This window comes from Dipodomys merriami, unplaced genomic scaffold, assembly GCF_024711535.1.
Source record: "Dipodomys merriami isolate MVZ:Mamm:240054 unplaced genomic scaffold, mDipMer1.0.p SCAF_345, whole genome shotgun sequence".
NCBI classification, from domain to species: Eukaryota; Metazoa; Chordata; class Mammalia; order Rodentia; family Heteromyidae; genus Dipodomys; species Dipodomys merriami.
In genome coordinates this window covers 679,190-706,226 of record NW_027204993.1, presented here as the reverse complement: position 1 = coordinate 706,226, position 27,037 = coordinate 679,190, and the positions used below count along the sequence as shown (strand labels likewise).

Here is a 27,037-nt window from a genome sequence, read left to right as displayed (position 1 = left end):
TCACATGCCAGTACTGACATAGTGGTCTCTCGGTTCTTGCTAGTCTTGTCTTTCTAGACTAATTCAGCCCAGAGCAAACAACATTTTTATTGAGAAATAGGATAGAACTAATCACCAATTGCTTTGTGATTGATTGAGTGCGGTCGGTCATGGGGCCTGAACTCAGGGCCTGGGCGCTGTCCCTCAGCTCTCTTTGCTCAAGACTGGTGCTCTATCACTTTGAGCCACAGTGCCAGTTCTGGTTTTCTGGTGGTTCATGGGAGATCAGAGTCTCACGGTCTTTCCTGCCTGGGCTGGCTTTGAACTGTGATCCTCAGATCTCAGCCTCCTGAGTAGCTGGGATGATGGGCGTGAGCCACGGGCTCGATCAATCAGCGTTTTCTATCCAAGCTCAGCACATCTGAGTCCCACTCACCGGTCTCGTAGTAATCATAAGCCTTTACTGTGGCTGGCTATAAGTTCTTCACTTCGACATCTTGTTCTACCGAAAAGGAGAAACTCACGACTTCTCTGGTTAGCTGGGGAGACAGGAGAACTTAGTCAGAATGATGGCTGATCCTAACAGTGAAGGTCTCCTCTTCCTAAAATGCTTTTAAGTTATCCATTTACACCAAACTAAGAAGAGGCCAGGTGCCATCGACTCCCGCCTGTCATCCCAGCTGCTCAGGAGGCTGAGAACTGAGGATTGTAGTTAGAGGCCAGACCAGGCAGACAAATCTGCGAGACTCTTAATTCCAGTGAACCAGCAAAATGTTGTAAGAAGTGTGTCTCCAGTGGTAGAGCACCATCCTTGAGTGAACCCCAGGCCCGGAGTTCAAGCCCCGGTACTGATGCCAAATCAAACAACGACAAAAATAAACACAACACAAAACAAAAAACGAAAACCACCAAACACCTTCCCCCTCCCCTAAACCACAACAAAAATCCCATGGAGACACTGGGGCACGTTTTGACTTAAAATACCCAGTGATAGGGGCTGGGAAGGTGGCTCAGTGGTAGAGCGCTTGCCTTGCATGTATGAGGCCCTGGGTTCGAATCCTCAGCACCACATAAGCAGAAAAAACTGGAAGCTGAAGAGCTGAGGGACAGCGCCCAGGCCCAGAGTTCAAGCCCCACGACCGACAAAAGAACCAAACCAAAACAAAAAACAGCGATAAATAAAGGAAGGAGGGAAAAAAAAGAACTCTTATGGACAGGCACTGGTAGCTCATGCCTGTAATCCTAGCTACTTGGGAGGCTGAGATCCTCAGGATCGCAGTTCAAAGCCAGCCCAGGCAGGAAAGTCCGTGAGACTCTTATCTCCAAGGAACCACCAAAAGGCTGGAAAGGGCGCTGTGGCTCAAGTGGTAGAGCACCAGCCTTGAGCAGAAAAATCAGGGACAGTGCCCAGGCCCTGAGTTCAAGTCCTAGGACTGACATTTAAAAAAAGAAAAAGAAAAGAGGTTGTGGATAATCCCAGTGGTAGCTTAGGTGTTATCCACCAGTGTAGACCGCCCCTCTTCCCGTGTGTCTGCAGCCAGCACGGATTGGCTGTCACACAGCGTCTTACCTTCTCCAGGTAAATCAGAGCGTGATTGGTGCTCACTTCTGTTTGCTGAATGTCAGCTTGGTTTTGGAGCTGTTAAGAAAGAGGACACAAGCCAGAAGCAGGGATGGAAGACATTTCTACCCGTGGCTGAATTTTATACCAACTACTGCTGTTTCTTTCTTTGGATAAAATTAGGAATAATAAGCCAGGCACCGGTGGCTCACATCTGCCATCCCAGCTACTCAGGAGGCTGAGACCTGAGGATTGAGGTTCAAAGCCAGCCTGGGCAGGAAAGTCCGTGAGATGCTCATTTCCAATGAACCACCCAAAAGCCGGACGTGGAGCCGTGGCTCAGGTGGTAAAGCGCCTGTCTTGAGCAAAAAGAGCTCAGGGATGGTGCCCAAGCTCTGAGTTCAAGTCCCAGGACCTGAACAAGACAGACAGACAGACAGACAGACAGACAGACACACACACACACACACACACACACACACACACACACACAGTAGTAATGATGAGAATGCTATTTGTTGAACGCCTTCTCTTCCTCTTCCTCCCTCCTTTCTCATACCTACATGTTACAAATATGTATTGGTGCATATGTGTGTGCATTTGATTTCATTATATGCACATGTCCACCCTTTGATTTTCTTCCTTTTTTCTTTTTTGTCCATCATGAGGCTTGAACTCAGGGCCTGGGCACTGTCCCTCAGCTCTTCAGCTCAAGGCTGGCGCTCTACCACTTGAGCCATAGCAACACTTCAGGTTTTCTGGTGGTTCATTGGAGATTAAGCGTTTCTGGATTGGCTTTGAACTATGATCCTCAGATCTCAGCCTCCTGAGTAGCTAGGATGACAGGCGTGAACTAAGCGCTCAGCTTAATTTTCTTTTCATGTGTGTGATTTCTTTCTCTATTTGGCAATGTATCTTCAACATATCTACTGTTAAATATCTACTACAGCCAGGTGCTTTCAGTGGAGCTGTGGTTCGAGGAGTAGAGCAACAGACTTGAGCAAAACAAAAACAAAAACAAAAAACAAAACAAGGCTCAGGGACAGTGCCCAGGCCCTGAGTTCAAGTCCCAGGACCCTGATAACAAACAAACAAACAAATGCTACAAGACTTTGAAATTCATGACCATAGAGCTCCCCCCCCCACTAAAGAAAATTTAAAAAAGAATTTCCCACCTTTTGCATGAGAGATGGCGTGGGGATTTGGGGTTTACCTAATGTTGATGCGAAGCTGGCAGTTCTTTGGGGCATCTCCTACTCCATGGCAGTTTTGGGGTAGCGTTTCCACCCCCAAGCTGATGGGGGGGCTTTTCCTTCTTTCTTGGGGAGAATGTTGTATCTTAGGGTTGCCTAAATTTTAAAAACACAGGATGAGAAAGAAAAAAAGAGAAAAGAGCTTTTAGAAATTATATATTTATTACCTTTTAAGCCATGGTACCGACAGTTATTCCAGAAGCAGGTTTGTTTTGTTTTGTTTTGTTTCTGTCTGGGCCTGGGCGCTGTCCCTGAGCTGCTTCTGCTTACAGCTGGTGCTCTACCACTTGAGCCACAGCTCCACTTCCGGCTTTTGCTGTTAATTGGAGGTAACAGTCTCATGGACTTTCCTGCCCAGGCTGGCTTTGAACTGTGATCCTCTGATCTCAGCCTCCTGAGTAGCTGGGATGACAGGCGGGAGCCACCGGGGCCTGGCTTCAACCAATCAGTCTGTTAGGACAATGCATCTTTTCTTTTTTGACGGTTGTGGGGCTTGAACTCAGGGCCTGGGTGCTGTCCCTGAGCTGCTTTTGCTCAAGGCTAGCTACCTGAGCCACAGCACCACTTCTGGCTTTTCCTGTGTATGGGGTACTGTGGAATCGAACCCGGGGCTTCATGCATGCGAGGTGAGCACTCTACCACTGAGCCACCTCCCCTGGCACGTCTGGCAATCTGACCTCCTGCAGGAGCAATCGGTTGCTGTCATCCACCTGGAAGTCTTGAGAGAAGGTTCTGGAAGATCTGATGGTGACCAAAGTGGCTTTTGCATTCTTGGTGAACGTTGCAGCTCCGTATTTCGACAGCGCTTGGAGAGCGATCACCGTATCCTGGAGATCAACAGACAGAGAAGCATTTTGGAAAACCATACTGACTAGAAAAAGCTATTTCCACAACGGTCTTTCAGAATCAGCTAGTTATAATGGACAATACGTGTGTGTGTGTGTGTGTGTGTGTGTGTGTGTGTGTGTGTGTGTGTGTGTGTGTGTGTGTGTGTGTGTGTGTGTGTGTGTGTGTGTGTGTGTGTGTGTGTGTGTGTGTGTGTGTACCGGGGCACTATTCCTGAGCTTTTTTTTTTTGCTCAAAGATAGCATTCTACCTCTTGAGCCACAGAGCCACTTCCGGCTTTTTGGTGGTTCACTGGAGAGAAAAGTTCTCCAGAACTTTCCTGCCTGGGCTGGCCTTGAATGGCGATTCTCAGATCTCATCCTCCTGAGTAACTGGAATAGTAACTGTGAGGTACCAGTGTCCCACAAACAGTACATTATTTGGATTTCAATTTCGTTTTATTAAGGATGAGTCATTCTAGGTGCTTAAAGTAGATTCTAATATACTTATGGAAAGAAGATTCCAATACATTATACACACATGGACGAACTAGCAGTATCTGTTGATAGAACATAGCAGTATCTGTTGTAAAAATAATAGAAAATATGAACTGAGCCCTGGTAGCTCCTGCCTGTAATCCCAGCTACTCAGAAGGCTGAGATCTGAGGATCGCAGGTCAAAGCCAGCCCAGGCAGGAAAGTCTGTGAGACTCTGATCTCCCATGAACCACCAGAAAATTGGAAGTGGCGCTGTGGCTCAAGTGGTACAGTGCTCACCTTGAGTTGAAGAGCTCAGGGACAGCGCCAAGGCCCAGAGTTCAAGCCCCACGACCGACCAAAAAAAAAAAAAGAGAAATAATAGGAAATGTGGCCAGGGCTGGTGGCTTACATCTGATATCCTAGCTACTCAGGAAGCTGAGATCTAAGGATTGTGATTCAAAGCCAGCCTGGGCAGGAAAGCCCTATAAGACTTATCTCCCATGAACCACCAAAAAGCTAAACGTAGAGTTCTAGATCAGGTGGTAGAGCACCAGCCTGGAGTGAAAAATCCATGCCAAAGCACAAGATCGTGAGTTCAAAGCCCCAGTCCTACCAGCGCAAAAGCAAAGACCAATCAATAAAAATGAACAAAGAATCCCCTATACTTGCTCATCAAGCTAGAATGTGTGTGGTGGTAGAGGAGGAAATCGCACTGGATGAATAGTAACCATTCAGCTGTTCATTTTGTGGAATCTTTTCGTCGGTTGTGGGACTTGAACTCAAGGCCTGGGTGCTGTCCCTCAGCTCTTCAGCTCAAGGCTGGTGCTCTACCACTTGAGCCACAGCTCCACTTCTGGTTTTCTGGTGGTTTATTGGAGCTCAGAGTCTCCTGGACTTTCCTGCCTGCGCTGGCCTTGAACTGAGATCCTCAGATCTCAGCCTCCTGAGTAGCTGACAGGAATTGTGGAATCTTATTGTGTTTATGTATGGGGTGTGCGGTTTTTCCTCCAGTCTGGCCACAGACCTGAGTGGAGGAGAATCCTCCATGGGGGTTTTTGTTGCTTGATGACCCATTTCACAATGCGTGACGCCATGGAGAGGTCCCTGGGAGATGCCCCCGTCAGGTAGGTCAGGAGTACATAGCAAATCATCTCCACCTCAGCCGAGGGTGCTCGGGCATGGTAGCCAAGTGTTCCAGCTTCTGGAACCTTCTCAGGACGTTCCCAGTGGATGGAGTCCTCTTTGAAAAGGAGAAAACCTTTTTAGCTTAGAGAAACGGTTGCACACGTCGGACCCATCCCTGATGATGTCAAGTCCAGCTCAGCCAATGAGATGACAGAAATGAAACAGAAGGTAAACACAACTTCCGGCCAATCCGAGTCTGACTATCAGGTGCTGCGGATCACGTGTGTAATCCCGGCTGAGATCTGGGGATCATGGTTCAAAGCCAGTCATAATTTAGTTAATGAAAGGATTGACTAAATGATGAACAATAAGTAAACTAAATAATGAAGTAAATGATAATAATCTTTATCAGAAAATCATTGTTCTGGGATTAGTAAATAAATTACATGACTGCAGAAATGGAGAACAATAAAGGAGCAATTAAGTAAATGATACTCAGTAAATATTTTCCTCAGAGAATCATCATTCCGGGATTAATAATTGAATTAATTAAATAATGATGCCTAACAAATTAAATAATTAAACAAATGATAAGGATCTGCAATTAAATGGTGACTAATACATGATTTAATTAAATAAATGAATACTAATTACATAGATGATTAAATACATGATAGTTAATTAGTAAGTTGGTTCTGAGAGCCACTGCTCCAGGTTGTGGGGGGTCTGGGGCCAGGGCTGGCAGGTATGAACCGAACCGTGCTGGGCAGCCCCATCTCCAGCAGCGCGATGCTGACATAGGCAGAGAGCGAGACTTCATCACCCCGTGCAGGGATGAGGGGTGGGGTCTCACACACCTGACCACAGGACATTTGCTCTCCTTCCCATGTCAGCTTTGTGAGTTTCTTCTGTGTGTGCCTTTGTGTTGATTTTCCTAAAATCGTAGTCTTCCCAAGTCATGCTTCTCTTGTTACTGTTGTTCATTTCTAACAACCTACAAGTTTTGTTTTTGTTCATTTTTTTTTTTGGTCAGTTCTGGGGCTTGAACTCAGGGCCTGGGCACTGTTCCTGAGCTCTTTCACTCAAGGCTAGCGCGCTACCACAGCTCCACTTCTGGTTTTTTGGTGGTTCCTTGGAGATGAGAGTCTCACAGACTTTCCTGCCTGGGCTGGCCTCGAACTGTGATCCTCAGATCTCAGCCTCCTGCGTAGCTGGGATGACAGGCGTGAGCGCCAGCGCCTGGCTGCCAGGTTTAGTACTATTTTGCATTGTTAATGTGTTTCTACATTGGTGGGGAGGGGGGTAGTCAGAAGGGCCCAGAACTGTGTGAGAGCTAGGTCTGGAGGGGGATCAGTGGAGGCCGGGACTGAGAACAGAGTAGCGAAGGTCACCTTGATGGCGTTGTTAAACAAAGACCTCGAGGCCTGGAAGCATCCGTTTTGCTTCTGTTTCTGCAGGAGCCAGTGGAGAGTACCCGTGATGGGCCTGCTGTCCATGAAGATGTACAGCTGCGCGTGCACTAGGGACTTGAGCACGGACGCCTTGAGCCTGGCCGGCCAAGAAAGCAAAGGAAACACTGAGGTGGAGACCTGCGGGGAGAGGCCCTCAGGGAGAGGCCCAGGGGAGAGGCCCTCAGGGAGAGGCCCAGGGGAGAGGCCCTCAGGGAGAGGCCCAGGGGAGAGGCCCTCAGGGAGAGGCCCAGGGGAGAGGCCCTCGGGGAGAGGCTGCAGGTGAGGAGGCCACGGGTATGGGTGGGTCTGCCACAGCAATGGGCCCGAGGGGAAGGGAAGGGCGGGGAAATGGGGCGGGAATCCTCCCAGCTAGCAAACACCCGAGCTTTGCACTTCTAATCTCCCAACTTTATTGTTTGCCCACCCTCGAGGGGTTCTCTCTTCCCTTTCTTTCCTTTTCCCTTCCGTTCCCATTTCTTGCTTCCTTCCCTCCCTCCCTCCCCTCCCACTCTCTCCCTCCTTTCCTTCTTTTCCCTCCCTTTCTTCTCTCCCTCCCTTCTTTCCTTCCTTCCCTCTCCCTCCCCCTTCATTCCTTCCCTCCCTCTCTTCCTTCTTTCCTTCCTTCCTCCCCCCTCCTTACCTTCCTCCTTTCTTTCCTTCCTCTCTTCCTTTCCTTCCCTTCCTTCTTCCCTTTCTCTCTGTCCTCTGTCTCTTTCTCCCTCTCCCTCCCTCCCTCTCTTATTTTCTTCTTTTGTCTTCCTTTCTGCTTGCCTTCCTTTCTTCCTTCCCTTCCCTTCCTTTCTCTCTGTGCTAGCTCTTGGACTTAAACTAAAACTCTCATACTCTCACACTCAGCTTTTTTAAAAACCATGGTGGGCACTTTACCACTTGATCCATGCCTCCAGTCTGGCATTTTGTAGGTTACCTGGAGATAAAGTCTCCTGGGCTTTTTGGTCTAGGCTAACTTAGAACTATGATTGTCAGATCTCTGCCTCCTGAGTAGCTGGGATTACAGGTATGAGCCACTGATGCTTGATTCAATCTTCCTTTTCTTCCTCCTTCTCTTCCTCTCTTCCCTCCCCTCCTCCTCCTCCTCCTCTTCCTCTTTCATCACTTGTTGGTGCCTCTAAAGCTCTCCACGATCCAGACTGCATTTTCTGAATGACTTCTGATTTTCCCGCCTCCCCCTGTGCGTCCCCCTCCTCGTCACGCAGTGCACTTCCTGCCTGGTGTGTCTATCAGAGGCTTTGCTCACGGGACCGCTGACTGCTGTGTTATCAGAGGAGATGAAGTTTTAAAGATTTCCCCAGGGAATGTGACATCTATGTAGGTTCTTTTGGATGCCACTACTGGAATTTGAACTCAGGGCCTGGGGCGCTGTCCCTGAGCTCTTCAGCTCAAGGCTGGCGTTCTACCACTTTGAGCCACAGCGCCATGTCCGGTTTTCTGGTGGTTTATGGGAGATCGGTGTCTCATGGCCTTTCCTGCCCTGGCTGGCTTTGAACCACGATCCTCAGAGCTCAGCCTCCTGAGTAGCTGGGCCGACAGGCGGGAGCCACAAACTTCCATGAAAGGATTTCAGGGGTTAGAGAAAAGCTGTTTCTAGGACCCTGAAAGAATCCTGGATGAGCCGGGTATGTATAGCAACCTGGAATCTCACCATGTGTTCCTGGGAGTCCTGCCATCCTGGTCTCCAAACGTGCTGTCCGAGCCATCTCTGTGCTTATAATTCAACTGTGTTTGATACCCTGGAGCAGAAAGGTTCAGGGATTTATGAAATAACACAGACATTGGAAAACGATGATGCTTTTCCCTTAATATTACCAAGCAACAAGGTAACTATCATTTACCAAGTTGTCTTCAAGCACTGATGATATCACCTAAATCTCTTATTAGTGTATTGTGTGTGTGCATGCATGCACATGCATGCACATGTCAGTACTGGGGCTTGAACTCAGGACCTGGTGCTTGCTTAGCTTTTTTTTTTGCTCAAGGTGAATGTTTTACCACTTGAACCACCCCTCCTCTTCTGGATTTTTGGCTGGTTCACTAGAGATGAGAGTGTCATAGACTTTTCTCCCTGGGCTGGCTTAGAACGGTGATCCCGAGATCTCAGCCTCCTGAGTAGCTAGGATTACAGGCGTGTCCATCAGCACCTATTTTCTCTGATTGTGTCGTGGGACACTTTTGTTAGATATTATAGCAGCAATGAATATCAAATGTTAACACAAGAGAAGCTGATCCGAGTTCACCAAAAGGGATTCAACTACAATTTTTCTTTTCTCCCTCCCTCCCTCCCTCTTCCCTCCCTCCCTTCCCTTTTCCTTTCTTTTTTTGTGCTGGTCCTGGGCCCTGAGCATTGTCCCTGAGTTTTTTGCTCAAGGCTGGCATTCTACCACTTGAGCCATAGCACCACTTCCAGCTTTTGTTTAGTGGTTCCTTGGAGATAAAAAGTCTCATGGCCTTTCCTACCCAGGGTTGGCTTCAAATTGCGATCCTCAGATCTCAGCCTCTTGAGTAGCTGGGATTGCAGGCGTGAACACCAGCGTACTGCCAAGCTTTCTTGTTTCGGGGTAGTTCCTCACCACTGACTAGGGAGCTGGTGGCTTTGGATTTGATTTCCTCTGTGAGTTGCTGTGTTACGTTCAGATAGTTCAGAACATGGATGTTGGGGATGAAGAGAATCATATTCTGCTCTCCACAGCCATGGGGCAGCTGGAGAAGGAGGTTCTGGAGGTTTTGCATCGCAGAACCTAGTATATCACCTGGAGAATGAAAACGATTTTAAAAAATTGAGAGGAACACAGGTTCTGCTTTATGTTGGGGTAGGAAATACATGATTCCAACCAGTCTGCAATCCCAGAGATTCAGGAGGCTGAGATCTGAGGATGGAGGTTTAAAGCCAGCCTGGGCAGGAAATCTGTGAGATTCTTATCTCCAATGAACCACCAGAAAAGCTGGAAATGGAGCTGTGGCTCAAGTGGTAGAGCGCCAGCCTGGAGCTGAAGAGCTGAGGGACAGCGCCCAGGCCCTGAGTTCAAGCCCCATGGCCAAAAAAAAAAAAAAAAAAAAAGCAGAAAGTAGAAAGGAAAAGGTAAATAAAATAGAAAAATAGATGGTTCGAGAAAACAGAAAGCAATGGATGCAGATGATAATATTTATATTGCGGACCCTTCTTAGTTTTAGAGTGCATCAAAGTGTGACGTAGAGCACATTAATTAAACCCTCTTTCCAACAAACACACAGTACCATCCTGTGTGTGTGTGTGTGTGTGCACACATGTGTGTGCACATGCTTGTACTAGGGCATGAACTCCATTGCTCAAGGCTGGTGCTCTACCACTTGAGCCACATCCCCATTGCTAGCGTTTTTTGATGGCTGATTGGAGATCAGAGTCTCATGGACTTTCCTGCCCAGGCTGGCTTCGAACCCTGATCCTCCGATCTCAGCCTCCTGAGTGGCTGGGATGACAGGCGGGAGCCACTGTGCCAGCAGGGTACTATTTCCCTCATCTGATGCTGAATGTTGGGGTCTAATCATCGTGCCTGTGGAGACTCCCTGAATTAGAACTCGGGCGGGGCAGCTGTGCCCCGTGGCACATGAGACTCACCCAGAACGGAGTTCGTGGCTCTGGCTGACCCGGGCACCACGCTGGAAGGAACTTTCAGCGACAGCTCTTCCGGCGTCCTGCTGGCTGGTGAAGGGACGCACACGTGCGCGTGGAGCAGGGGGACAGAGGAGGCGAATGCTCCATTGGAGCCTGAGTCTCCTTCCTTCCTCTACTCCAGCCTGATCCAGCATCCTGGTTCTCTTGGACATTTGATTTTTTCCAGTCCTGGGGCTCGACCTCAGGGCCTGGACGCTTCTTTCTGCTCATCTCTTGGATATTTTATAATTGGTTTGCTATAATCCCAGGCCTCCCTACAGCCATAATTCACTTCTCAGCCAGTTCTTCATCTTCATATACACATATATATACTTATATATATATTTATATGTACTTATGTATATGCTTATATATATACTTATATAAACATACATATATTTATGTATACTTATATACACATATATACTTATATGTATATTTATATATGAAAAGTAACATATTCACATATATATGAAGAAAAAATTAACAATACACTTAAAATAACTACATATACAATTACATCTATACAATATATACAATCATATGTTATACATCATTAATATGTAACATAATATAGAATATGTAACAGTATATAACAAACATATAATACATATGAAATATATAATTACATGGCATATAGTATGTATATGTAATTATACTCTACATATTCATAATATATTGCTACTATATTAATGTGTTAATAATATATATACTATGTAACAGTATATAAGCATACAATATATAAATATGTATAATTATATAGTATACAATAAGTACATATAAAAATTATACTTTGCTGGGTGCTGGTGGTTCATGCCTGTAATCCTAGCTACTCAGGAGACTGAGATCTGAGGATCATGGTTCAAAGCCAGGAAAAGTCTGTGAGACTCATCTCCAATAAACTACCAGAAAACTGGAAGTGGCACTGTGGCTCAAGCGGCAGAGCGCCAGCCTTGAGCGGAAAAGCTGAGGGACAGCGCCCAGGCCCAGAGTTCAAGCCCCACAACTGACCAAAAAAACCCCAAACCACTATATAATCATATTTATAGATGCTATATTAATATAATATATAATCAACATAGTAATATATCATATGTACATATTATAGGATATATATCTGAATAATAGTAGCTGAAAAATAAGTATACGTATATATTTATTTCTTTATAATCAGATACCTTGTAATGTGCCCATTTTCTTTTCTTCATGATTGTATTAATTCCTGCTATCGTTAGTGATTTTACATAATCAGTGTGTTAAGAGTGTGTTCTGGCCAGGCGCCGGTGCTCACGCCTGTAATCCCAGCTGCTCAGCTGACTGTGATCAGGGGATCACAGTTCCAAGCCAACCCTGGCAGGAAAGCTGCTAGACCCTTACCTGCAATTAACCAGCAAAAGGCCAAGGAGGAGGTGTGGCTCAAGTGGTGCAGCACCAGCCTTGAGCAAAAGAGCTCAGGGACAGCACCAGGCCCTGAGTTCAAGTCCTGGGACCATCCCTCCTCCCTAAGCATATTCTGCAGCAAGTTGGGGTTTTTCGTGTGTGTGTGTGTGTGTGTGTGTGTGTGTGTGTGTGTGTGTGTGTGTGTGCGTGTGTGTACTGGGGCTTGTCCTCAGATTCTGGGTGCTGTCCCTTAGCTTTTCTGCTCAAGGCTGGTGGCTCTCCACTTAGGCCACACCTCAGTCTCCTAAGTAGCCAGGATTACAGGTATGAGCCACAGTGCCTGGCATGCAACCGTGTTTTTTGGTAAATGGATTGATCTAAGAATTCGATCAATTATGTTGTACTTACCTGATGCACAGGACAGAGAGTTGAAAGTCTCCTCTCTTTCTGTTCCTTCAGGCTTTGTATGGTGGAAAGAAAAAATAATGTTGACTGTGCAGGGAAATATGGAGAAGAAAGCATGAAAGCAGTGCAGACACTGGTGTGCCCGCCTGTAATCCCAGTGATGCAGGAGCCTGAGATCTGAGCATCGCAGTTCAAAGCCAGCCTGGGCAGAAAAATCCATGAGACTCTGATCTCCAAGGAACCAGCAAAAAGCTGGAAATGGAGAGGTGTCTCAATTGTAGAGCACCTGCCTTGAATGAAAAAAAAACTAAGAGCACAGAGCGCTGAATTCAAGGCCCAGGATGGGCATGAAGGAAGAAGAGAAGGAAGGAAGGAAGGAAGGAAGGAAAGAAGGAAGGAGAAAAAGGGAAGTAAGGAGGGAAAGAAGAAGTCATGAAGGAAAGGAGAGGAGGGATGGAAGGAAGGAGGCAAAGAAAGGAGGAAGAAAGGAAGGAAGGAGGGAAGGAAGAAAGAGAGAAGGTAGGATAAAGGGAATGGAGTAAGGAAGAAAGGGAAGGAAGGAAGGAAAGGAAGAAAGGGAAGGGAGGAAGGAAGGATAGAAAGAATGGAAGGTGGGAAGGAAGGAAGAAAGGGAAGGGAGGAAGGAAGAAAAGGAAGAATGGAAGGTGGGAAGGAAGGGAGGAAGGAAGGAAAGGAAGAATGAAAGGTGGGAAGGAAGGGAAGGGAGGAAGGAAAGAAGAAAGAAGGAGGAAAGGAAGGAAGGAAAGAAGGAAGAAAGGAAGGAGGGAAGGAAGGAAAAAGAAGGCAGTAAAGAGGGAAGGAATGAAGGAAGTTAAGGAAGGAAAGAAGGAAAAAAATGAGTGAATGAAAGGAAATACTGAAAAAGAGAAAAAAACGGTAGTGCAGCTGGGTTTGTGAAGCCTGCAGCCCTGGGAACCGGCGTCATCTCACACAGCGCACAAGCCTGTAGGGATGGAACCTAGTCCCGGTGTCTCAGCGCTGACATGGGCGTACGTCAACGAGCAAGGGCCTCATGACATTGTCCTTCAGGTAAAATGCTGGCTTTTCCATCACCTCGTTCCCACACAGCTTCTGGTGCGCAGCACTTGCAGGGTGACGGTGAATTCACCTCTCCTGGGGAGGAGAGTTTTCATGGCCTTAAGCTGCGCTTCTGGCTTGGGGTAGCATTTCTGGGTTCATTTATCCAATATGGCTCAGGGCTTTGTTCTTTCTTTCATCAGTATCGACAGAGACCATGCAATCTGTCACCAGCGTGTCCACTGACCTGTCCCCCACAAAGCCCAAATGTAATTGGTGACAGGACACAGGTAGAGGGGACAGGAAGCCTGAAGAAATGCCCAGAAGAACATTCTGGAAGAGTCTAGAGACTCTGAAATGTGTCCCATCTGGGTATATGCTATCTAATACTTTGCAAGAACCAAAAAGCTGGCAGGGAGCTGGGTGCAGGGGCTCACGCGTGTAATCCCAGCCACTCAGGAGTCTGAGATCTGAGGATCATGGTTCAAAGCCAGCTTGGAAAGTCCATAAGCTACTGATCTCCAACTAACCACCAAAAAGCAGGAAGTGGAGCTGTGGCTCAAGTGGTAGAGTGCAAACCTTGAGCAAAAAAAAAAACCCCCTCAGGGACCTGAGTTTGAACCCCAGTTCCAGCACACAGAGGACAGAAATGGGAATATATGTTTGGAATGTAGCCTTGTGCAAACACAAGCAACTCAAGCATTTTTTTTAAAAAAGAGGAACTTCAACACATTGAGTGATCCCACTGGGCTTGGTGGTACCTGCCTGTAATCCCAGCTTTTGGGCAGGACAGCTGTGGACTTCGAGATTAGTGAGGCTCTGTCTGAGAAGACCAAAGAGGAATTGGGTGGAAAGGAGTCTGAATTCAGGAATCAACAGCCAGGGAGTCCTGAACTGCACACATGTGGACACATTTGGGTGGCTTTGTGGGGAGGCCCTCTGTGTGTGTGTGTGTGTGTGTGTGTGTGTGTAAAACAAGAACACATCAGCTGGGCACCTGTGGCTCACACCTATCACCCCAGCTACTCAGGAGGCTGAGATCTGAGGATCACGGTTCGAGACCAGCCCAGGCAGGAAAGTTGGTGAGATTCTGATCTCCAATGAACCAGCAATAGATTAAAAAAAAAAAAAGCTGAAGTGGTGCTGTGGCTCAAGTGGTAGAGCACTGGCCTTGAGCAAAAGCAGCTCAGGGATAGTGCCCAGGCCCTGAGTTCAAGCCCCAGGACCGACAGAAAGAATAGACAAGGACAGGGAGACCAAGCAAGGGCCCGTGGCTGCTGCATGGTGTCCGCCTGGCTCCCCTCGTCCCCCCCCCTCCCCCGACCCCCTTACCCAGGTGCAGTGGGGCAGGTAGCTGTGGGCCGCGGCCCTGAGCTCGAAGGCCTCCCCGCGCACCACGGCGTAGGGCAGGCTGAGCGCCAGGAAGGCGCAGCAAGGCCTCCCTGGACAGGCCCAGACCCGCGGCCGCCAACAGGCACAGCGCGCCCGCCTTCCACTCTGTGATGGTGTCCAGGGGTCTTCAGGAGCTGCGGGGGCAGGAGAGGGGCTGGCGGCCTCCCCAACCGGCCCAAGCGCAGCCCCGCGGCCCAGACCTGCGGCCCAGATGGGGGGACGCGGACCAGGCCCAGACCAGGCCCAAACGGGGGACGCAGACCAGGCCCAGACAGGGACCCAGACCAGGCCCAGACCCACGGCCCAAACGGGGACCCAGACCAGGCCCAGACCCACGGCCCAAACGGGGACCCAGACCAGGCCCAGACTCGCGGCCCAGACCCACGGCCCAGACAGGGAACCCAGACCTGGCCCAAGCCCGCGGCCCAGACCCACAGTCCAAACGGGGACCCAGACTTGGCCCAAGCCCGTGGCCCATACCTGAGGCCCGAACCCAGGGCCCAGGCCAGACGCAGACACCCAAAGCCAGGGGAAACGCACTCCGGTGAGCCCAGGCTTCTGCTCATGGCCAGGACCTAGCAGTCACCTCCTTCTCTTCCTCCTCCTCCTCCTTCTTTTCCCCTTCCCCTCTTCCTCCTCCCCCTTCCTCTTCGTCTACCTCTTCTTTGATCCTCTGTCCCTTTTATCTCTCTCCTACCTGCCTTCCTCTCTTCCTTCCTCCCCTTTCTCTTCCTTCCCCTCTTTCTCTTCCTTCCCCTCTTTCCCTTCCTTCCCCTCTTTCCCTTCCTTCCTCTCTTCCTTCCTCCCTCTTTCCCTTCCTTCCTCTCTTCCTTCCTCCTCTTTCCCTTCCTTCCTCCCTCCCTCTTTCCCTTCCTTCCTGCTCTTTCCCTTCCTTCCTCCCTCTTTCCCTTCCTTCTCTCCTTCCCCCCTTTCCCTTCCTTCCTCTCTTCCTTCCTCCCTCTTTCCCTTCCTTCCTCTCTTCTGTCCTCTCTTCCCCCTCTCTTCCTTCCCTCCCCTTTCCCTTCCTTCCTCCCTTCCTCTCTTCCCCCCTCTGTCCCTTCCTTCCTCTCTTCCTTCCTTTTCCCCTTCCTTCCTCTCTTCCTTCCCCTCTCCGTCCTTCCTTCCTCTCTTCCTTCTCTTCTTTCCCTCCTCTTTCCCTTCCTTCCTCTCTTCCTCCCCCCTTTCCCTTCCTTCCTCTCTTCCTTCCCCCCTTTCCCTTCCTTCCTCTCTTTCTTCCTCTCTTCCTTCCTCCCTCTTTCCCTTCCTTCCTCTCTTCCTTCCTCCCTCTTTCCCTTCCTTCCTCTCTTCCTTCCCCCCTCTTTCCCTTCCTCTCTTCCCCCCTTTCCCTTCCTTCCTCTCTTCCTTCCTTTCTTCCTTCCTCTCTTCCCCCCTCCGTCCTTCCTTCCTCTCTTTCCTTCCTTTTGTGTTCGTTCCTTAGGAATGTTCTAGTTAACTCAGGACCGCACCAGAAGCCAGCCCGGCCACCCGTCACGATCCCCCGCGCGCCGCCGATGAGCGCGCACAGTCCCGCGCGGGTTCGAGTCCCGCTTCCCGCCTCGCTTCCTTGGGCGCCGCAGGCCCCGGATGGGGCTCCGCGCCTGCGCGGGCCGCGCCTCCTCTCCCGGGACCCCGGCACCCCGGCACCGAGCGCCCTGGCGGCTGGAAGGCCTGGAGCCAGCGCGTGCACCCCGCCGGGGAAAGAGAGTGAAGGCGCCATCACCGGGTGTTAAAGAGAAGAGATGTAGAAAGCGCATGCGCCTCTGCTGGGTGAGGACCGCGCGTGCGCCACTGCTGAGCGAGGACTGCGCGTGCGCCCCTGTGGCCTGGACCGCGTGTGAGCCACCTTTGGTGAGGACTGCGCGTGCGCCATCTCCAGGTGAGGCCTGTGCGTGCGCCGCTGCTGAGCGAGGACCGTGTGAGCCATCTCTCTGGGCAAGCACTGCGCATGCGCGCAACCCCCTCCATGGCGAGGACTGCGCATGCACTCCCCCCACAAGGCAAGGACCATGCGTGCGCGCACCTCCTATGGCAAAGACCGCGCATGCGCCGGGCATGCCGCGGGGCCCGGGCGCCCCGGAAGCGGAAGCGCGCAGACCCGCTCCTGAGCCCGGAGGCGCAGACGCGGAGCCGTGCGGGACCCGGACGCCACGGAGCTTCCGTGGGAGCCGTGAAACCAGCGGGGGTGAGTCTGCCATCGCGCTGTGTGTGTGGGCTCGGCGTGCACGCGGGGGCCGCGGGGTCCACCTGGGACCCCGGACACAGCAGCGGGGATCCACTCAGGACCCGAACACGGGGAGCCCCCCCCGACCCCCGGACACAGCAGCGGGGAGCCCCCCGACCCCCGGACACAGCAGCGGGGAGCCCCCCGACCCCCGGACACAGCAGCGGGGAGCCCCCCCCAGCCCGGACACAGCAGCGGGGAGCCCCCCCCAGCCCGGACACAGCAGCGGGGAGCCCCCCCCCAGCCCGGACACAGCAGCGGGGATCCACTCAGGACCCGAACACGGGGAGCCCCCCCCCGACCCCCGGACACAGCAGCGGGGAGCCCCCCCACCCCCGGACACAGCAGCGGGGAGCCCCCCCAGCCCGGACACAGCAGCGGGGATCCACTCAGGACCCAAACACGGGGAGCCCCCCCCCGACCCCCGGACACAGCAGCGGGGAGCCCCCCCCCCCCGCGGGACTCGGGATCTGGACACGGGGAGCCCGCCTGGGCCCCTGGATACGCAGTGGGGATCCCACCCGGGCCCCAGACAGACAGAGAGAGAAATAGAAAGAGGAGAGACAGAGACAATGAGAGGGGGGGGAGACAGAAGGAGAATCAGAGAAAAGTAGACAGAGCGAGAGAAACAGAGACACAAACACGAGAGAGAGAGAAAGGGGCAGACAGAGAGATAAAGATGAGAGAGCAAAAGGGGGAGAGAGAAGAAGAAAAAGGAGGGAGAAAAAGAGACAAGATAAAAAGACGAAGATGAGGGACAAAGACAAAAGACGGAAATGGGGAGAGAGAGAAAGGGAGAGAGAAATAGACGGGAGAGACAGAGAGAAGTTGTTTACAGGCAGAACATGGCGCTGGTGAGTAACTTTGGATAAATATCACCAGCAGGATGACACGATCTGATGTACAGTGATGTCATCTTTTGGACCCCACCAGCATTGTTTTCTCTGATGATGGAAGCAGACAAGTCACACACTTACTCCTCTGTGACAAGTGGAGAAACTCCTCCAAACGGGCGTCGACAGAACCGCGGCTTACGGATTTTTGAATTGGTCAGAATATTGAATCCTACCGACTGGAAAGAAGAAAGCCACTTGTTGCAGAAGCATAATTAAAGCCCAGAGGTGCACACCTGCCATCCTCGTGACTCAAGAGCCTGAAGTCTGAGGATCACAGTTCAAAGCCAACCTGGGTGGACAAGTCCAAGAGATGCTTATCTCCAGTGAACCAGCAAAAAGCCAGACTGGAGGCATGGCTCAAGTGGTAGAGCACCAGCGCAGAGTGAAAAGGCCAAGTGAAAGGTCAAGGCTCTGAGTCTAAGTCCTAGTTCTGGTACCAACACACACACACACACACACACACACACACACACACACACACACACACACACACACACACAATATCACCTTGATTTTTTAGCATTAGCTCAACAGAGGAATAAAGACAAAGTTGACCCAGGTTGTGAAATTAAACACTATTACTATTTAAAAGGAATTAAAGCCTTTGCTTCACTTAAACTGAAGTTATTGTTAGAGGTCTGCAGATCTCTCTCCCTTCTGGAATACATAAAATTCTAAATTAGATGCCAGCCTTTAAGCTTATTAATTACCCTGTTTCATCAGGGGATTTTACTGTTATTGTTTGTTCTGTGTGTGTGTGTGTGTGTGTGTGTGTGCGTGCGCGCGCGCGCGCGTGTGCGTGCAGTATTGGAACTTGCTTGGCTTTTTTTTTAAGCTGGTGCTCTACCACTTGAGCCACAGCCCTACTTCTGGCTTTTTGGTAGTTAATTGGAGAAAAGGATCCACAGACTTTCCTGCCTGCTGGAGCTGGCTTTGAACTGAGATCCTCAGATCTCAGCCTCCTGAGTAGCTGGGATTATAGGCGTGAGCCATAGTGCCTGGGCAATGACATTTCTTTTGCTCATCTTTTCCATTTTTCTGTAATATTACTGCCCTAAAGCTGACAGCCATCGTTGTACGCTTTTCATATTCAAGCATTCATTCATACGAATACTTACTGCACAAATGACTTTCATATTAATGACTACAAACTTGACTCTTAAGAGTCACCTATAGATAATTCATCTTAGGTGTTGAAGCCTCAAAGTAAACCACTTGGTGTTTAAAATGCCAGAGACAGCTAGGCATCAGTGGCTCCCGCCTGCCATCCCAGCTACTCAGGAGATTGAGATCTGGGGACCACAGTTCAAAGCCAGCCTGGGTAGGAAAGTCTGTGAGACTCTTATCTCCAATGAACCACCAGAAAAGCTAGAAATGGCGCTGTGGCTTAAGTGGTAGAGTGGTAGCCATGAGCACAAAAGCTCAGAAACAGTTCCCAGGCCCTGAGTTCAAGCCCCAGGACCAGCAAAAAACAAAAAACAAAGTCAGCAACAACAGAAACAACCCAGAGTTGTTGGCAAGTATCCACAGTCTTTGGCTCTTGAGATTCTAGTCTAGTTTTCAGTTAATTATGGTTTCCTTAGAAGAAGAGAAGATAGAAGATTCTGGAACTTTCTAGAAGCCCAGTGGATCTCCATCTTAATGAAGACTTGGAAAGGGGTTTTGGCTATGTTTGGGGAGAAGGATGACCTCTAAGAAGCTGTGAATGTCCTGGTCATCAGGGTCCTGCTTTGGAGAGTAGATGAGCCCGTTGTGAATTATGTCCTCCGCATAAATGTAGTCCTTATTAACACCAGCGTCCACGTGACTCTTCACCGGCGTCTTTGTGGGGAGTAAATTACATACCTGTCGCATCGAGAGAACAAATGAAACGTTTCTTGTTGTTGTTTGTTACTGTTGAGGTAGTTTTGTTTTAGCTCGAGGCTGGTGACTCACGCCTGGAATCCCAGCGACTCAGCAGGCTGAGATCTGAGCATTGCTGCCCCAGGAAGACAGCTCCCAGAGACACGTCTCCAATTAACCACCAAAAGAAAAAGCCACAGTGGTGGCTTAAGTGGTAGAGCATCAGCTTTGAGCAGGAAAAGCCAAGCAAGAGTGTTAGGTCACGAGTTCAAGCCCCAGTACTGGCGCAAAAGAAAGCAAAGGACTCACGGCCTGCGCTGAGAGTTCTTTCTCGGGTTTCAACAGCAGCATGCTCTGGTCCACTGCCCGGAGGGCGCAGAGGGACAGCAGGGTGGCCGTGACCTTCACACGGATGTCTGAGGCTGGCAGGCTTTGCGTGGATGAAAAACCCAAATGAACCTGTAATGCCCAAGATAGGATCATCGGGCCGACGTTCATGAATATTATATACAGTCTCAAGTCACTTTCCAACACGAGGCTGAAAGGAGCTTCCTTCCCCGACCCCCAGCTTCGCTTTCCATCTGAGTGCCAAATGAAGAGATTGATTTTTCAGCCAGGCATGGCGGTGCATGCCTGTAATACCAGCTCTTGAGAAGCGGAGGCAGGGAGGATCGTGAGCAAGAGGCCAGCCCAAGCCGCACAATGAGACTGTGTCTTAAAAAACAACAAAACCCCCAAACCCAGCATCAGCGGCCCACACCTGTGAGCTAGCCACTCAGGAGGCAGAGAGCTGAGGAATGTGATTTGAGGCCAGCTCCAGCAGGAAAATCACGAGCCTCTTATTTCTAGAGAACCAGCAAAAAGCCAAGTGTGGGAGTGTGGCTCAAGTGGTGGAGCACCAGGCCTGAGTGAAAAAGCCAAGTAGAAGAGTGAAGCTGTGAGTTGTTTACTACTGTAACAGACACACACACACACAAACATCAGAATACAGATAAAATCCTTCAGGAATTATCAAATGAATGTGTCCAGAATAACAATGTGCTTCCAGATAAATTCAGCTTTTTTACTTCTTGTATAACAAGTAAAATATGACATTTTGTGCCATTGAAATAGATCTCTGAATGGGATGGAAAACAATATTAAGAAAGACACACTCTTTATAAGACAGTGGTGTGTGTGTGTGTGTGTGTGTATGCTGGTCCTGGGGCTTGAACTTGGGGCCTGGGCGCTGCCCCTGAGCTTCTTTTCTCTCCAGGCAGGCGCTCTACCACTTGAGCCACGCCTCCACTTCTGGTTTTCTGGCAGTTCATTGGAGACCAGAGTCTCATGGCCTTTCCTGCCCAGGCTGGCTTTGAACCACGATCCTCAGATCTCAGCCTCTGGAGTAGCCGGGATTCCAGGCATGCGCTGTGGCGCCCGGCTTGGTGGTGCCTTTGGATGTCTGTGAGGTCCTCAGTTTCCACACTTGGGAAGGGAGAAGGGGACGAAGGCAGGCGTGGCAGGCACGCCCACCTGGTTGGTGAAGCCGTGTTCGATGTGAGCTTTCTGCACGTCGGCGACCACTTCTCCATTCGGCAGGACAGCGTAAAGCAGCAGCTGGGCGGCGGGCGAGAGCGCGGGGTCCCCCTTCCCTGGAGGAAAGAAAGTTCTAGATTACAGATCAGGAAGGGAGGGGGTCATTGTCACTTGGTTCCTTTCCCTTGGCTCACGCCTGCAATCCCAGCTACTCGAGAGGCTGAAATCAGAGGATGGAAGTCCAAAGCCAGCCCGGGCAGGAAAGTCTGTGAGACTCTTATCTTCAGTGAACTAGCAAAAAGCTGAAAGTGGAGGTATGGCTCAAGTGGTAGAGCACCGGCCTTGAGCATAAAAGCTACGGGAGAGTGCCCAGGACCTGAGTTCAAGTCCCAATACCAGCACACACAAAATAGGGCCAAGGGGGAAGGGAGGGGGAGGCCAAAGGGGGGAGGGGAGGCCAAGGGGGGAGGGGAAGGAAGAGACAAGAGGGAGACAATGGCTCAGGGGAGGGGAGAGGTGGGAGGGAGGGGGAGAGGGGACGGGGGACAAGCATCAGCAGGCTTGGCACACACACTGCCAGGTAGAAACTCTTCTGTACAACTACTTAAAGATAATAAAGCAGCGGGGCGTGGGGCGGCCTTGGGGGACAGCACGGGGGTCCCAGACATGGCGCTGACCCTCCGGCCTTGAGCTGCAGGCACAAGAGACTCGAGTGGCGTGGGTTCAGCACGCACCTGTCCATCCACACACCTGCCACGCAGGCACACACGCCACGCTGCTCCTGCTCCAGTGCTCCTCCTCACGCGCATGTGTCTGTTCACGGTAACTCAGGGATGATCTTGCAGTGGTAGGCTTATATACTGTCTACTGAGCATCCATAATTCAGATCTGCATATTCCCACACACATGCAAAACATCCACAATATGCGATATAATGCATAGCGTAGGCAAAGGTAAAACTCACAGATATTCTTTATGGTTGATCCTTTCTTCTCTCCTCTCTCTTCTCCTCCTTTTCTCTTCCTCCCTCTCTCTGTCTCAACATAAGATCTCACTGTGTGACCCCCCAGGCTGGCCTGAACCTCATGATTCTCTTTGCCTTATCCTGAGATTACAGTCATGCGCCACCATGCCCAGCCATCGATCCATTGTGGGGCTTGAATTCAGGGCTTGGGCGTTGTCCCTGAGCTCTTCTGCTCAAGGCTAGCACCCTACTACTTGAGCCATACTACCACTTCTGGTTTTCTGAGTGGTTCAGTGGAGATGAGTCTCATGGGGAGTTTTCTGCCTGGGCTGGCTTTGAACCACGATCCTCAAATCTCAGCCTCCTGAGGAGCTGGGATGACAGGCATGAGCCACCAGCCCCCATGAGCCTCTTTTTAAAAGCACAAATGTATAGGGACTGAGAAGGTGGCTCAATGGTAGAGTGCTTGCTTTTCATGCACGAGGCCCTGGGTTCGATTCCTCAGCATCACCTAAGCAGAAAATGCTGGAAGTAGCACTGTGGCAAAAGTGGTAGAGCGCCAGCCTTGAGCTGAAGAGCTGAGGGACAGCGCCCAGGCCCAGAGTTCAAGCCCCACGACCGACCAAAAAAAAAAAAAAAGCACGAATGTATCTGTACCAGAGAATATCATTTACATTACTTGATTTGCATAACAATTGTATGAGTTAATATCATCTGCACTATTCAGGTGAGTTGACCTAGGTTGATTATCTAAGATCATGTGAGTAGAAAGAAAACGGAAATTGTCATTCGTTTCAATTTCCTACTCTGTGAGAGAATGAAGGAAATGTGACTTAATATTTAAAGGTGACCAGAACAACAACAAAAAATAACTTTTTTTTTGCTCGTGGGATTTGAACTCAGGGCCTGGGTGCTGTCCCTGAGCCTCTCTGTGCTAAAGGCTAGCGCTCTACCACTTGAGCCACAGCACCACTTCCAGTTTTCTGGTGGTTCATTGGAGATAAGAGTTTCAAGGACTTTCCTGACCTGGTTGGCTTTGATCTTCCATCTTCAGATCTCGGCCTCCTGAGTAGCTGGGATTACAGGCGTGAGCCACCAGCCGCTCAGCCATTAATAGTTTTTTTTTTAATAAGACCACCTGTCAGCTAGTACAAAGCCAACCCGTTCATACTAATTTCTTGCACATCTCATTGTTTTGACAAGAATCTAGTCATTTCAGAAGGTCTAGGGAATTAGAAAGAGACACCGTGGCTTCTATTCTTACCAAATAATAGAAGGTTCACTCTTGTTCATCTTTCAGGATCTGCTCATTCAGGATGTAGTGTGCCCACATCTCCTGCCTCTGGCCACAGGACAGGGTACCCAGAACAAGTTCAAGGTGAACGTAACTTTTGCTGGAGGAAGACACATTCTTCACCACGTGCTGTGCTTGCTGGTCAACTTCATCCAGGAAGCCGTCGAAGCACACGTGGCTGTTCTGTTTATAAGTGGCCTACAGGGGCAATAAACAGGATGCGTGAGCCGGCCACTGGTGACCATCTGCTATTAGGAGGCTGAGATCGGAGGATCCTGATTGGAGGCCAGCCCAGGTAGGAAGTTCCACGAGACTCTTCTCTCCAAGGAACCACCAAAAAACTGGAAGTGGAGCTGTGGCCTAAGTCTTGAGGGAAAAAGTTCAGGGACAGTGCTAGGCCCTGAGTTCAAGTTCCAGGACTGGTGCGTGTGTGCACGTGCGCACGTGCGTGTGCACACATACACAATTATAATTACAGAAATTATAGAAAAGTGAAGGAAGGATGATAATTGTCTAAAAAGAATTTACTGATGATCTGACATATGAAATGGTAACCTTGCCAGGTGCAGGTAGCTCATCCTGTCATCCTGGCTACTCAGGAGGCTGAGATCTGAGGATCACCGTTCAAAGCCAGCCCGGGCAGGAAAGTCCGGAAGACTCTGATCTCCAATAAACCACCAGAAAAATGGAAGTGGCGCTGTGGCTCAAGTGGTAGAGCGCCAGCCTTGAGCTGAAGAGCTGAGGGACAGCGCCCAGGCCCAGAGTTCACGCTCCATGACTAACCACCCCCCAAAAGTAACCTTTCTGTAGAACACCCTAATAATAATAAACATATATTTATAATCATATATTATCTCTTCCATATTGCTGCCTTTGTGTGTTATTTACTTACTTTTTGCCAGTCCTGGGCTTGAACCTCAGTCTCTCTTAATGACCAGACCTTCATTGTAGGGATGAAGCTCCACTGTGAAATTCCCACACATGTAAATCAACCCGCCCCCCCCAGCGACCATCCTCCCTCTCCCCCTGCCCCATACAGTAGCAACAGGCTTGATTTGCATATATGCAAATCATGCGCCCTCTTTAGCCCTACCCCACTCCAAGTAGCACCCACTCATTCCACAGAGCCTGTCTATTTCTTTGCCTTTGATTTTTCTCTTTCCTTCTTTTTTTGGTTAGTGGTGGGACTTGAACTCAGGGCCTGGGTGCTGGCCCTGAGCTCTTTCACTCAGGCTGACACTCTACCGCTTGAACCTCAGCTCTACTTCTGGCTTTTTGGTGGTTAATTGGAGAGATGAGCCTCCACAGACCTTCCCACCTGGCCTGGCTTTGAACTGTGATCCTCAGTTCTCAGCCTCCTGAGTAGTTAGGATTCTAGTGCTTGAGCCACTGGTGCCTGGCTTTGTACAGTATTCTTTTGTACATGTTGGTCTAGTACCAGGTCTTGAACTCAGGACCTCATACTCTTGTTCTCATACTTGCTCTCAGCTGGTGCTTGACCACTTGAGCCGCACCTCCAGTCTGGTTTTTTGCTGATTGAACTAGAGATAGAGACTTTGGTGTTAAACTGAGATCTTCAGATCTCAGCCTCCTGAGTATCCAGGATGATGACAGCAGGCGTGGGCCACGGTGCTTGGGTTTTCTTCTATTTTTAGGTTGGCCTCTCCTGTCTCTAGCATGGTTCTTCCTGCTTACCACAGGCATGGTAGGAGAGAAGGTGAAGTTGGTGGTGTCAATGGAGATGTTCCCCAGATGTTCTCATCGGGGATTGGCCGATCCTTGTCATCCATGAGAAGAATCTAGAAAGAGGAACGTGTTGGCTGCCCATAACCGCTAGGAGATGGTAGCTATCGCCCACTCCTGTTCGCCTCCCCTGCTCGCTGGAGGTCTTAGAATCTGGGAGAAAGTGGTGCTCTACCACTTGAGCCACAGCGCCACTTCCGGTTTTCTGGTGGTTCCTGGGAGATCAGAGTCTCATGGCCTTTCCTGCCCAGGCTGGCTTTGAACCGTGATCCTCAGATCTCAGCCTCCTGAGTAGCTGGGATGACAGGCAGGAGCCACCAGCGCCCAACTATGAGATTTTTTTTTTTTAATACACATGAGTTTGAATGTGGAATGGTAGTTTATTATATCTTGTGTGTGTGCAGGGTGCACACGCAACACACACCATTCTTGAAGCTTGAACTCAGGCCTTAGATGTTGTCCCTGAGCTTTTTCACTCACCAATCCTTGATCTTACATCAAAATAAATTGTTGGAAAGATTATATATATACACACACATATATATGTATGTGTATATGTATATATATGTATATACATGTATGTATGTGTATATATGTATATATACATATATATTTGTATACATATGTGTGTGTATATATATATATTTTACCCTGTACTTTTATTTTATGATTTTTAAATTTTGTTCTAAACCAATGGCCCCAGCTAGCATGATGTTAGAAAGACCATTTACCTGTCCAAACAGAGGTAGGCCTCGTCTGTAATAAGAATCGACTTTGGTAAATTTCAGCTTGCTTAAGGCCACTGTGATTTCACCGTATCCATAACCCAAGAGTTCCAACTCTAACAGACAGACAGACAGGAATTTCATGAGTTCAATGCCATTCAAACTCACCTCCTCCAGACCCAGTTTCACTAACCCACAAACTACAGTCCATTTTCCCCTCCCCTCCTCCCCTCTTCCTCCTCTCCTCCTCCTTCCTCTCCTCCTCCTTCCTCTCCTCCTCCTCCTCCCCTCTTCCTCCTCTCCTCCTCCTCCTCCCCTCCTCCTCCTCCCCTCTTCCTCCTCTCCTCCTCCTTCCTCTCCTCCTCCTCCTCCCCTCTTCCTCCTCCCATCCTCCTCCCCCTCCTCCTCCTCCTCCTCCTCCTCCTTCTCTTCTTCTTCTTCTTCTTCTTCTTCTTCTTCTTCTTCTTCTTCTTCTTCTTCTTCTTCTTCTTCTTCTTCTTCTTCTTCTTCTTCTTCTTCTTCTTCTTCTTCTTCTTCTTCTTCTTCTTCTTCTTCTCCTTCTTCTCCTTCTTCTCCTTCTTCTCCTTCTTCCTCCTCCTCCTCCTCCTCCTCCTCCTCCTCCTCCTCCTCCTCCTCCTCCTCCTCCTCCTCCTCCTCCTTCTTCCTCTTCCTCTTCCTCTTCTTCTTCTTCCTCTTCTTCTTCTTCTTCTTTTTTGGTCATGGGGCTTGAACTCAGGTCCCTGAGCTCTTCAGCTCAAGGTTGGTGCTCTACCACTTGAGCCACAGCACCACTTCCAGTTTTTTGGTGGTTCATGGGAGATCAAAGTCTCATGGACTTTCCTTCCTGGGCTGGCTTTGAACCGTGATCCTCAGATCTCAACCTCCTGAGAAGCTGGATGACGGGCGGGAGCCACTAACATCTGGCAATGAATAGGTTTTTTTTTTTTTTAATATATAATTTTATGGTTACTATTGGGGTGTTATACAGAGGAGTTACTGTTTCATGAGTCAGGTAATGTTTTAGGCAATGTCACCCTTCCTTTGTTTTCCTCCATTAACTGTCTAACAAAATGACTACCGGAAAGGTGAACTATGTTTTGGCTAATGGAGGTGAGACTCAAGAAAGAACCCAGGGCTGGGAAGGTGGCTCAGTGGTAGAGTGCTTGCCTTGCATGCATGAGGCCCTGGGATCGATTCCTCAGCACCACATAAGCAGAAAAGCCAGAAGTGACACTGTGGCTCAAGTGGTAGAGCACTAACTAGCCTTGAGCTGAAGAGCTGAGGGATGGTGCCCAGGCCCTGA

At 49.6% G+C, this 27,037-nt stretch overlaps 1 protein-coding gene across 1 annotated transcript; it reads right to left on the bottom strand.

The window, feature by feature from the left end:
- Nucleotides 1–452: 452 nt before the first annotated feature.
- On the bottom strand, nucleotides 453–16,288 carry LOC138803678 (pregnancy zone protein-like). The gene is made up of 12 exons (XM_069987740.1): nucleotides 16,027–16,288; nucleotides 14,475–14,668; nucleotides 13,119–13,196; nucleotides 12,108–12,159; nucleotides 10,284–10,367; nucleotides 9,259–9,438; nucleotides 8,334–8,421; nucleotides 6,613–6,770; nucleotides 5,981–6,048; nucleotides 3,471–3,620; nucleotides 1,550–1,618; nucleotides 453–518 (listed from the first exon to the last, which is right to left on the bottom strand). Exons 1-12 carry the CDS (start codon nucleotides 16,286–16,288, stop codon nucleotides 453–455), a joined length of 1,449 nt encoding a protein of 482 aa, XP_069843841.1.
- Between the last annotated feature and the right edge of the window lie 10,749 nt (nucleotides 16,289–27,037).

Coding starts and splice junctions, on each gene's coding strand:
- LOC138803678 (XM_069987740.1), bottom strand. CDS start 16,288: ATGCGCTTTCTACATCTCTTCTCTTTAACACCCGGTGATGGCGCCTTC. Junction 10,368..12,107: donor CTCTCTGTCCTGTGCATCAG/GTAAGTACAACA, acceptor TCCCTTCACCAG/CCAGCAGGACGCCGGAAGAG. Junction 9,439..10,283: donor AGCCACGAACTCCGTTCTGG/GTGAGTCTCATG, acceptor TTCATTCTCCAG/GTGATATACTAGGTTCTGCG.